Source organism: Daktulosphaira vitifoliae, unplaced genomic scaffold (assembly GCF_025091365.1).
Source record: "Daktulosphaira vitifoliae isolate Bord-2020 unplaced genomic scaffold, ASM2509136v1 Scaffold_3, whole genome shotgun sequence".
NCBI classification, from domain to species: Eukaryota; Metazoa; Arthropoda; class Insecta; order Hemiptera; family Phylloxeridae; genus Daktulosphaira; species Daktulosphaira vitifoliae.
Window position 1 is genome coordinate 31908997 of NW_026099574.1, and position 12165 is coordinate 31921161.

The 12165-nt window shown below is 24.4% G+C and overlaps 1 protein-coding gene across 2 annotated transcripts; it reads right to left on the reverse strand.

The window, feature by feature from the left end:
- Positions 1–4198: 4198 nt before the first annotated feature.
- On the reverse strand, positions 4199–8665 carry LOC126901168 (serpin B4-like). 2 transcript variants are annotated; one of them, XM_050677463.1, is made up of 8 exons: positions 8530–8665; positions 7512–7646; positions 7109–7285; positions 6637–6847; positions 6360–6568; positions 6105–6290; positions 5678–5813; positions 4199–5398 (listed from the first exon to the last, which is right to left on the reverse strand). In XM_050677463.1, exons 2-8 carry the CDS (start codon positions 7581–7583, stop codon positions 5262–5264), a joined length of 1128 nt encoding a protein of 375 aa, XP_050533420.1. In that variant the 5' UTR covers positions 7584–7646; positions 8530–8665; the 3' UTR covers positions 4199–5261. The 2 variants fall into 2 exon arrangements, with proteins under 2 accessions (XP_050533420.1, XP_050533421.1); XM_050677464.1 differs by lacking the exon at positions 8530–8665 and having other exon boundaries at positions 7512–7705.
- Positions 8666–12165: the final 3500 nt, after the last annotated feature.

Here is a 12165-nt window from a genome sequence, read left to right on the forward strand (position 1 = left end):
TGAAAAGATAGCGTTTTCTTCTGTCCTTTTCTCAATACGTATTTCAATGTTTAATACCGTAAAATAATACATGAAAATTCAAATTTTCACAAACTTCAAAACGCTACAGAATATTTACTACTCAATATTAATAAGATATTTTTATGCTAACATTTTTCTTAAATTCTACTCTACAAAATAGATATCTTAGATTTTTTTTTACATTTTATTTAAAATTTAAAAATAATTAATAATTTTAATAAAATGTAAAAAAATTAATTATTGAGATATAGCTATGGACCTAACGTATAACTATTATTAAAAAAAAAAATCAACTAAAAATATTAACTGGATCAAAAGTTATTCAAGTTGTCAGTGAGTGGTGGGCCACCCTGTATAACGTCAATCCGGAATAAAATAACGCGAACACGAATGTTTTAAATAAAACAGATAGTGAACGTATCGACAGTTTTGTCGGATACGTTTATTTATACGTGTATGTACTGAGTATATATTTTCATGTTGTCCGATGCAATGTAAATCAGTTGCAGCGGTCACCTAGTTGTTTATTTTAAAAAAAATAATATGGTGCGGCGTGTCGCGGTGGACGGTTGTAGTTTTGGGGTTCTGGAATTCGTTGTGCGTATTAAAGAAATAGAAGGTGTCCGCTTTGCCACGACCGAACGGATTGTCAACGCCACCGCTGTCGGTACAATATCCAAAACAGATGGCCGGACGATAGAATTATGTTGTGGCGCCTATATCATATATTATGATAACATAGGCGCATATGAGTCAGGGTTATCTGCCACGGACCATCGACCCAAACGAACTTACACGTTATTAATTTCAAAGTTTATAAATATAAACACGCCACATGGATCCCAAGCATAATTAAGTCGAATAACGACCGATTACCCATTATTATTATTATGTAATAATAATATCTCATGTCTTTACAAAACGGACGGCGCACAAAAAAGAAAACCTACTACGGCCATGTTCTACGATAACCGGCAGTCATTAAAAAATGTTCTTCGGAAATTATCCGCGTACACAAATATAACAACGTTCTGCAACTGCCTACTGAACCTGATATTCCAAAGCCACGTATTTCAGATGTAACGTTACGAAAACACTTTTAAACATGTTGTTCGACTGTTATGTTTGTAAGTCGAAAACGTGAATCATAATTTAAAAATAATTGAATTGTACAGTTTGTTTTTAAAAATCATTAACAGCTTGTATTCCTTTATTTTTTTGTAAAATCCTCTGAAACCTACTCGGCTATACGATATATGAATTCTATATCTCCTTTAAATGTGTTTAATAAAGTGCTACTGAAGGTTTAGACTATAACGTTTTAATATTTTTAACCACTGATGTGTGCGGCTAATTGTTAAAAGCTTAGAAAAAATAAATAACACGTTACTCTAAAATGTAATTGTCAAATGATTTAGAGGTACATATAAATTGTTTTAAAGACATAATCCATGTAATTCTGAACTATACCCTGTAACTGGTTGCTTTTAAGAAAAATATGCGTCCCGTGGGAACGTGTAACATACTGCCAGTGCATCGGTCGTGTCGCGTGTATCGGTCGTATATGCTCGTGGGAACAAGTGGATTGATATTAGCCATGTGGCTAATTTACCAGTTGACATTACTAGATTAGTAAATCTCTTGTAAATCTTACCTGTCTAAGATAAATATTGTTTAATGCGTGATAAAATATCGGATATGAAAAAATCAAATTATTTCAAAACCGTGTTGACCTATAAAATCTCGAATATTTTGCTCTCGACAAATATGTGCGTGAATCAAAGTTTTTCATAGGCATTCGTTTAATGACTTTTGAAATGATATCTATTGAATTTTACATAAAATCAATTACGATAGCGTCTTTTTCTTTGTGCAAATAAATAATTGAAAATATACATTTTTTAGGAAATATAAATTTAAGAAAATTTATTTCACTTGCTTTCCTTATTCTAAATAATAACAAATATATACACTGTGATTGCATAATTTTAATCTGTAAGTTTTATTTTAAAAAAATGCTGTTTAACGAAAAAATGGCTAGGTAATATTTTTAATAAATCACTCTGTATATTAAATTTAATTACATTTTACAAAAAAAAAATTATTTATAACAAAAAGTTTAAATTATTAATAATATTATTTATTTGATCGTTATTTCATTATATAACTCAAAATTTTTAGCATTATTTAAAAAAAAGCAAACAAACATAATATAAAGTTAAAATAAACCTTCAAATCAAAAAATATTTATTTAGTAATTTTGTGCTTTGAAATGAAATGAATCTGGTACTGTCTCTTATTATTTAACATATCAAAATGAGTTAATGTTAAATTATGCATCACAATTGTATTGCTCTGTATTCAATTTTAAATGTAAAGGTAAACGTCTATCCTTTTATTTATATTTATATTAACTTTAACATTAAATCTGAATCAAATTTAAACACAGATTTCAAAATAACTATAATATGAAATACATGAGGATTCCTAAAAATTAAACGTGCCAAATTTAGTCGACAACATTCTCTAAATGATAAAGCCACCACTACGACCATTTACACTTTGATAGATAACCTCACATGAAAATTTCAACTTAAACGGATACAATGAACAATTTATGTTGGAAGCAATAGACAATCATCGTAATTCGTTTTTGTTGATGAATTGATGTCAATTTCTATTCGAGAAATTCACGTCGACATCAAAGTAAATTAGTGTTTGTTAATAAAATAATTTCCATTGGGAAGTAAAAATTGATGCTATGAGTTTGGATGGGCAAATTTACTATAATCACAACTAAAGCTGATGCCTTCGTAAGCCCATTAACATTAGCATTTGACGGAATTGCAAAGAATTGAAACAACATCAACAAAAACGTTTCGGATAGACTTCTCCATGATGGCTGGTAATAAATATTAACTATTCACAAAACGTGCATTCTATAGGTGTGGTCTTAAGCGTATTTACAAATACGCATGTTTGAACATAGATTTTTAGTGGCAATCGACGAAAAACATACCCCCGAATCCTCACAAAGCCATTTGTTTAGCCAGTTTTACCCACTAAACACACTAAGAGTGTTTTGACGTGCGTTGTCTGTCCCGACATAATACCGTCAACGAGTAGGTAAATACGTCTAACATCCACGTAACCAGAGTAGTATGGGTGCCATGTGACACTAACAGTGTATATGAATAATTGATTACTTTGGTATGATATGAATCATGTAAACATTTTTTTTCTCTTAAATTCGTCAAATAATTTAATAGCGCTTAAAAATTATAAATTGAATAATTTAACAAAATAAACAGTTTTCTAATTATGTTAAACTTATAAGAATAACATGTATATAATTTTAAATTTTGTGGTTTTTGCCCAAAAAATAATATATCATATGGATTTTCAAGATTTTTAATCATGTGAACAATGAAAGATGTTTTCTTTGATGTGTCAAAAAATTACAAATAAATTTTAAAAAGGATTTTAGTTCTTTTACTTATAAAATGTCGATAGATATAAATCATTTTATTAATGACTTATAGAAGACATCAAAATGTTCGTCATTAATAACTTTTTTTAATTTTAAGAGAGCTACTTTTATTATTAAATTTAATAACATTAAATTTTACACAATTTTTTTTGAATGCTCATAATATCTTCTGTACACATAATTTATAACAACAAAAAAAACCAACTAAACAAAGTTATAGAAAAAAGTGCATCTATAATTTTGTTAAAACTACTGTAAAACTTGATGGAATACCTTTATAATAGCTTGAAACATTATCAAAATTCTATAAACATAATCAAGTTTTTATAACATTTTGATAATGTTTTATAATATTTTATCCACAATTGTAGTATTTACAAATACTACAATTATAACTTAAATATTGATGACAGAAAAAAATTAATGATATATTTGAAATAAAAATAAAATGTTCATAACATAACATGACTCAAATTTTTTCTAACGGAGTATGAAGCCAACGAAAATGGATGTATAGGGTAAATGAGTTGCTAGTTATCCCAATTCTCGGATTATCAAAAATAATATTAAAATTTTTGAAACAATTTAATTGTAGAGTTTCTAAAATTTATATAAAAATAAAACTTTGAATATAAGTATACAATTATCTTATAAATTCTTCTATAAATTAAATGCAGACAATCACACTAAATTTTAATATTTAATTTATTAGCCAATCGCGATCTACATTCAAAATAGTATTTACGTAATAGATTTTATTTATTTATCCGCTAGATAGCGTTACAGTTAAAAATGAATATATTAAATCTAAAGATGTTAATATTTTCTGGAAATTTAAGTCTGGGATCTAATGATGACTATTAAATCATGATGTAATTTAATTGCAGATATTTTTCCATCTTTCTGATGATTAGTTACTCTTAATACGTTTAAATTGGTCAATGAAAGAACCATAATTCAACGACTTAGTAAAATTATTTAAATATATATTTCTAAACTTTTTTTTTTTAAGCAATTATCTATCTATTCTCTTTGAGATAAAACATTTTTACTATAGTTAATCTAAATATTCAAAAGTAAAAATTAATTGGCTTTATCATGTTTGTTTCATTACTAATTAAAACAACATTATGTTAGAATTATTTGCAATAAAACTGATAAAATATAATAATTTTTTAACTTTTATAATTGGTTGCTATATTTTTTATTGTTAAATAAAAAATATTTATCTGCTATTTTTTATCAAAGTTAATAATAATCTCTTTACTAATATGAATAAGATGCTCATTTAATTACAATTTTTTTTTCTCTTGCTGATTTGTAGTTCTATTTCGCTTTAACATCAGTTTTCTAAATTTAAATGTACCATGGTTACTAGATAATACTAAACTCAATTGTATATGAATTTTTTATTTTATTTTAATTCATTAGATAGTGATTGATTTTGCTTAAATTCTACTATATAAAAGATATTTACATTATTAAAAATTAAAATATAAAATTAATTTAATAATTTTAATTTTGAACAATTTTTAATCTATTGATTTATTTAAATATATAAAAAATAACTTCTTATATATGAATAACTCGTTTATTATTTAACCGAATAAGTTATGTTATTTTGTTTAAAATGAGTTTTTTTATATATAAATTAAATTCGATTGCAAAATTTTAAATTACATTATCATTATCAAAAAAAAAAATATCAATAAAAAAATAGCACAATCAAACTTTTGTTAAAAAAGGAATATTAATTTGAAGGTTTTTTGAGGTTACCCATAAAAAGGATATCATTCTTACGCGTCATAATTGCAAATATGAATGGATGATCTGCATAGAATTGGGCATTTGGTGCTATGAGTGCACTCATTGGAACAATTTTCAAGCCTAAATAGATATTAGTATAAGTTATACAGTAATAGACAAAAAAATTAATTACAATAATTTCCTAAGCAAAAATTAAACATCGATTTATTAGCAAATTAAACTGATCATAGTTTTGTATTAATGCCTTAACACAAAAATAGTATCTCTTAAAACACGATGCATGTGAAAAAACTTCTATTATTATAACGCAAAACCTTCAATAAATAATAAAGCAATATATTTAAAAAAAAATTAATTTTACATATAATAGGTGCATAAATTAAAACCTAATGAACTTACCCGTTGCAGCAGCAGCTTCAGTTCCTTTTTCGTCAACGTCAATAAAAGCCTTATGTAAAACATCATTTACAACAATAGGACCATCAGATATTTCAGAAAAGTTAGCATTTGATGAAAACATTGATGAACAACCGAGCTGAAACAATTTGATAACTAATATAAGTTTTAAAACAACAAACAATATAATAGTTGAAAATATATTCTTTTTTTATTAAATTTGCAGAAATCCAGAATTTACTTTTACAATTATCAGTAGACACTTCAATAAAGAATATCTATTGGTTAACTTTAATAAATTAAAATTAAAACAAATTATTACTGACAAATTTTTGTAACCAAAATAAACATTTTAACCTTTAAAATAATAACTATTAATTTGAGTCTCACAAATAAAATTTTAAATATTTTATTAAATACAATATCATACTTTATTCAATACGTCAACCAGGTTATATTCTTGCTCGATTTTAAACTTTGGCATTTTAACGTCAACAGTATAAGTTGACATCTTTTTGGAAATCTCAAATAATTTTATTTTTGATAAGTTATTTTCTAATTTAGACAATCCATCTTTAGCATCAGGTAACAAAATCATCATTTTGTAGTCATAATTCTAAAATTAAAAACAATTTTATTTTCAAGATTCATTTGCAAGTTTTTACTTATGAATGATGAACAATACAATATAAGGCAATTCAATTGCAGACAATTCTAAATCACTATCATGATAATATTTCAAATTTTCGTTCAAGTGCATCATTTTTGTAGTTACTGATTGTCCGGCTGCCAAGTAAAATAGTTCATCCACAGCAGTATTAAAATCATCTTCCCAGTTATTTTTAAAATGTAATGCACTCGCTAATATCAAAGAGGTGTCTTTATCAATAGACCCTAAAATATATTTTAATTTATTTATTCAATACCTGAAACAAATTTTTATAAACAACATTAACAATTACCACTTGGGAAAAGATTTTTTATTTTTCCATTAGTTTTATTTTCCACCCATTGATTAATGTAACTCCGTTGGTTTTCTGGTTGACTTTTAAAATCTAACTCATCTACGGATGAATTTAAATATTTCAAGACTTTTTCTACATAACTTTGCTTTATGTTGAATGATTTTTCAACAAACATGCCAGTTGCTAATTTTACAGCGTCATTTTTTTCCTAAAAACAGTATTTTATCAAAAATATTACTCTCCAAAATAACTAAAGGTACAAAATTAACTCTATTTACTATCAAAATTCCAGAATGTCATTGAGCATAATAAGTAATAATAGAAAATTATTACACGGCATTAAAAAAAACGCTGATATGTGTTATTATAAAAGAAATGAGGTATATATATATATATCAAAACATTTAAATTATAATACAATAATGTGAGAATTAAACTATGTTAATTCTACATATTACAATGTACTTACATTAAGAGTGCTTAACAACTTTTCATAAGGTTCTAAAGTGTCATCGTTCTTTGGCATACGAATAGTATCGAAAATTTCATTATAAGTGTTAGAAGCAGCTCCTATTCCTGCCATCAACAAAACAATGTGTATGCTTATGGGCGAGTAGAATAGATTTTCATTGTCTTTGTTCAATTTCTGAAAAACGAAAATTATATTTTATATTGATTTGATATAACAAGATAACTTTTTGTTTTTAATTTTACATATGTACATATTGGTTATTAAGTTCAAACTACTTTAGGTGGTTTAATTTTGATAGGAAGAAAATTTAAAAAAATGTTTTGATTCTTCCTATTACATTTTAAAAGTTAAGTTATTTGTTTAATTTATCTCAAATTTAATAAGTAATACATCTACTTACGGAGTATAGAGCCATAGAGAAATCATGATTTGCTACTCTTAATGTGTTTAAAGTAGCTACTGTGAGCGCCATATTTTATTGATTTTGTAAAATTATTGCTATACTATAGGTTTTAACAAGTAATTTTACATTTACCTAGAATTTAAAAAAAACAATGGTTCATCGTCGAGAACAAACACTACACAAAAATATATATTGTTAATTAACTTGTTTTTATACAAAATACTAGAGCTATCATTTAAGGTAATGCTGCGTTACATATATATATAAATAACAAAACTGATTAAATCTTAAACTATTTTTAATTAGTATTTTCTAACAAAACCTGCATTATTCTATTAAAAACAGCTATTGAAGTAATAAAATAAACATATTTTGATTTGAAATTTATTATTTTACCTATATTTAAGTTATATATTTTTTTTTATGATATACATTTTTAAATATAATAAAATTGTTTTAACAAAAAGTTAAAATCACTTTTTAGTGAACCATTAATGGTTTTTTAATACTAAAAGATTACTTCGGCGTGCCTAAATTAACAACAAATAAGGTTAGTTAGTCATAATATTCGAATATTTCTCAATATTAAACAATTATCAGGATTTATTTGAATGCTTTTTAGTGTGTATTTTAAAAGTATATTAATAAAATAAAAAAGCCTATATAGATATACATTCTTTGTAATTAATACTTATTTTGAAGAAAATAATTGCCAAATGAAATAGCTGTATGATAAACTTATTATTAAATAGGACAATGGAAAACATGATAAAAAAGTACCTTTACCTAGTTTTATATTTTACTAATTAAACAAAATATCATTAATATAAATTTTTCTGTTCAAAAATTATCGTAGTCGTCTTACAATGAAAATAATTTATAAATAATAATTATGATAATAAAAAGGAATAGACATAAAAAACAGATGAAAAAGTTTTTAAATTATAATGTTATTACTATAACAATTTCTCATTGTAAAAAGAAAAAAAAATTTCGTGTTGTATATTATACTCACTAATTGTCATGTTAGTTTACTTGGAAGTCATAAAGTGTACTAACCGCTTGACAAAAATAAATATTCAACTTTGTGTAATTTAAATCGGGGAAATTACTGGATAGAAATGTACAAAACAACAAAATTGAGCGTAGGTCATTAAGATAAAATAAATAATGTGGATAAAATTAGTTTTTGTTGATTTATGTTATAATAACTCAATTAAAGATTAGTTATGTTATCAATAGATTACATTACTATTAAATATAATTTAATAATTTTAACTGAAAATTGCTACAACTAAAATATCTGTTGCGTACTTTATCCACAATGTTTCTGTTTTCGTACTTCAATAATACAGTACGTATTAAATTATATCTTTATTAATACAATTTATATTAATTGCAATTTTGATAATTTTATGAAGTAATCATACAAAGTAATATTATTCAATAAAAATAATAACATTACATATCATATATACAGTGTTAAATTTTAAAACTTTTAATAATTTTTGTATACATAATTTTCTATTCAAATTATTATATTATGTTTCAACGATTTTTCTTGAAGACTGAAAATATACAGAAAGTGATTTATAACATGATGAGAATCAGGGTAAATTTGTAATACTATCCATAAAATAATTCAATGAAATGAAATGTAAAATGTGTATAACTTATTTTTAAAAAGTATTAGATCTATTTTTTTATTAGCGGATATGACTTTTATTACTAAGATGATATAGACTACAAAATATTTAATTTGTATAAGTTATAGAGAAGTTTTTCACATATGAAATATACAGTTTGATATAAGTACAGTTTTTATATCTTAATATTATTTACAATTTAGTAGCAAGAATCATTTTATTAAAATAATTTTACAGATAGTTATGATAAATCAAATAATTAATAATGCAGAAAATATTTTTCATTATTTTTTTTTTAACAGTTTTAACGATGTTAAATACATATTATAGTTTCGATGCGAAGCTAAGAAGGTATTGGTTTTACTATGATGTGTTTTTTTTTTTTTTTTTTGTCTGTTACCACTTTTTCTCAGATCTCACCGAACGGATTTCTTTCAAGGATACGTCAAAAGATCACAAAATCGTATCTAGTCGAAGACATTACCCTCAAAAATTGAAAAAATTTCTCTCGTTCCTCGTAACTGGGGGAAACCTCCAAAAAAATTACAAATTTAAAAATTGCTAATTTTCGAAATTTTTTCAATTTATTTTACTTAAAATTGCCATAACTTTTTTAAAAATGAACATATCAATATAATTTTTTTTTTATAGATGCTTGATGTTATTACCTTTCATTTGGTATATTGTTTTTATAAATCTGATCCTTTACCTGACCATAGGGGGGGGATTTAAAATGATAAACTTTTTCAAAAAAATTAACTTTTTCAACTTAACTTTTGAAAATGTTCCGGAAGGTCTGACACTTTTATATATATCTTAAATTAAAGCTAATGTAATATACTTTATTATGAAAAAACAAAATTTGACCTCTGGACTTGTCTTCGTGGTGAAAATGGCTATCGAATGCTATTTTTGTGTGAAAATTCTCGATTTTATTTTTTACATTTTTAACTTTACAATGCTATAACTTATTGAAAAGTATATGAATCAACACAATTTTTTTATGAGAAATAATATTTTTTATTAATCCCTTTTTCATTTGACATACTTTATCTTAATCAGATATTAATAAGGATCTAGCAGATCATGTAGCTTTTGGAATAATACATCAATTTTTTAAAATTAAACACTATCTAAAGATTTGCATCGAAGCGTTTTTTTTTTAAAGTGATTTTAATCACTGTCAGATATCATTATACTTGATCCAACTATGCCACGTCACCACTGTGCCGTAACCCCCCTGTGCTGGGTTTTTTTTATTTGTTATTAATAAAAATAATTTTTTTTTAATTTTAAAATATCCAATATAATAAATGACTTTGATAAGTCTATAGAAAATTTAGGATATGTACTTATTGAATTATACGATTTAAATACATAGAGTGGGTATGTTGCGGGAGTGCTGTAAGGGAAAAAAGTTGAATGACCTCCATTAAAATAATATATTCTATAATATAAAACTATACCAATAAAAATAAAATATTGTTTACATCATTAAAGAATGATAAACTTATCCGTTACTAATATCTTCATTAATATTTTATCAAAAATTGTAGAATTCGGTAAAATTTAATTTTTAATAAAAATGTATTTTAATATTGTCGATTCTTATGAATAATGATCTTAATTTTAGTTAAAGCAATAAAAAATAAAAATTTAACTTCATAAAAATAACAGTATGATGCACAGCAAGGATTATAATATTTTATTTATACTCTTATCTCTTAATATTTCACTATCAATAATAATTTTGTTTCATAAAAATATAATCACTTAAGCTATAGAAAAATATAAAATCTGTGTTTACTTTAAATAACATATTTTGGAACCACAAATTATCAAATTCAATAAAAAAGTTAGAAAAATAATGTGAATAAATTTTATTTGCCTTTATGTTTTTGGATGTCAACAGTAAAATTTAAAAAATTTTTACTTTGTATTTTTCGAGACCAAAGATAATGACATTATGTACAATGTACATTAGGGTGTCACTTATTTATAAAATTTAAAAATTACAAAGTGCCACCCTCTAGAATTATTCAAATACATGAAAAAATAAATTGTACAAAATTTGGTGACGATTGGTCAACTCTAAGACGTGCCCCAAGGGGGTTAAAAATAACCCATAAGGGTGATTTTTTAGTTTTTTATGTCTATCTCAAAAACTTTAGCTTTTTCGAAAATGTTTATTTGGACTATTTTGTAGGTATACAATTTTTCTATAAAAAGTATATTTACAAAAATTTTCGAAAAGTTCTTATTTAACCCTGAAAAAATAAAAACGTATATGTTCTATTTTTACCATTAAAATTGTTAATTTATAAAACGTTCACTGTAAAAACATAAAAAAAATTAATTTAACCGTTGTTTTAAATTTAATTTTCTATACATTTTTAATTCGATATTTTTTCTATTATTAACTATTCAAAACCTACAATTTTTTTTAAAAATTTATATACAACCAGAAACTGTTTACAAAAAAAAAAACGTACTAAAAAAATGTACTACATATTTTAAATAATATTTTTTTAAATTCTTGTCATAATGTGCTTTTATTGCAATTAGGAAAACAACGCCGGTATTCTGTAACAATCTGTAATAGGTATTGTTTTTGTGCTTCGTCTTTTGTTAAAATATTATTATACTCTTCTATAAGTTATAAATGCCAAATCATTTATAACTTTTAAAATATTTACTATTATTTTTCCTCTGATATATTGACTGTTATGTTTCCATAACAAAGGATTGATATTTAAAAAATCTGTTTCAATGTCATATCTTTCAAACATTTTTTTTAACTCAGTTGAAATAAAATCATCTATACTTTTATTTTTTAAATCATAAATTTCATTTACTCCAACTACTATACGTTTGTTTGTACATGGGATCTTCTTCCCGATTATTTAATAAGTTTACCATTTTAATTTAGTATCTTCACATAAATCATCATCAAAAAATGCTAATGCTGCCGATTCGGATACTAAGTACCATAAGTGACCCGAAAT

Bases quoted from the DNA above. Each gene is read 5' to 3' on its own strand.
- LOC126901168 (XM_050677463.1), bottom strand. From the start codon at position 7,583: ATGGCGCTCACAGTAGCTACTTTAAACACATTAAGAGTAGCAAATCAT. The intron at 5,814-6,104 runs GTATGATATTGT...AAATTGTTTCAG, and splicing joins TGGTTGACGTATTGAATAAA to CTCGGTTGTTCATCAATGTT. The intron at 5,399-5,677 runs GTAAGTTCATTA...ATATCTATTTAG, and splicing joins TGAAGCTGCTGCTGCAACGG to GCTTGAAAATTGTTCCAATG.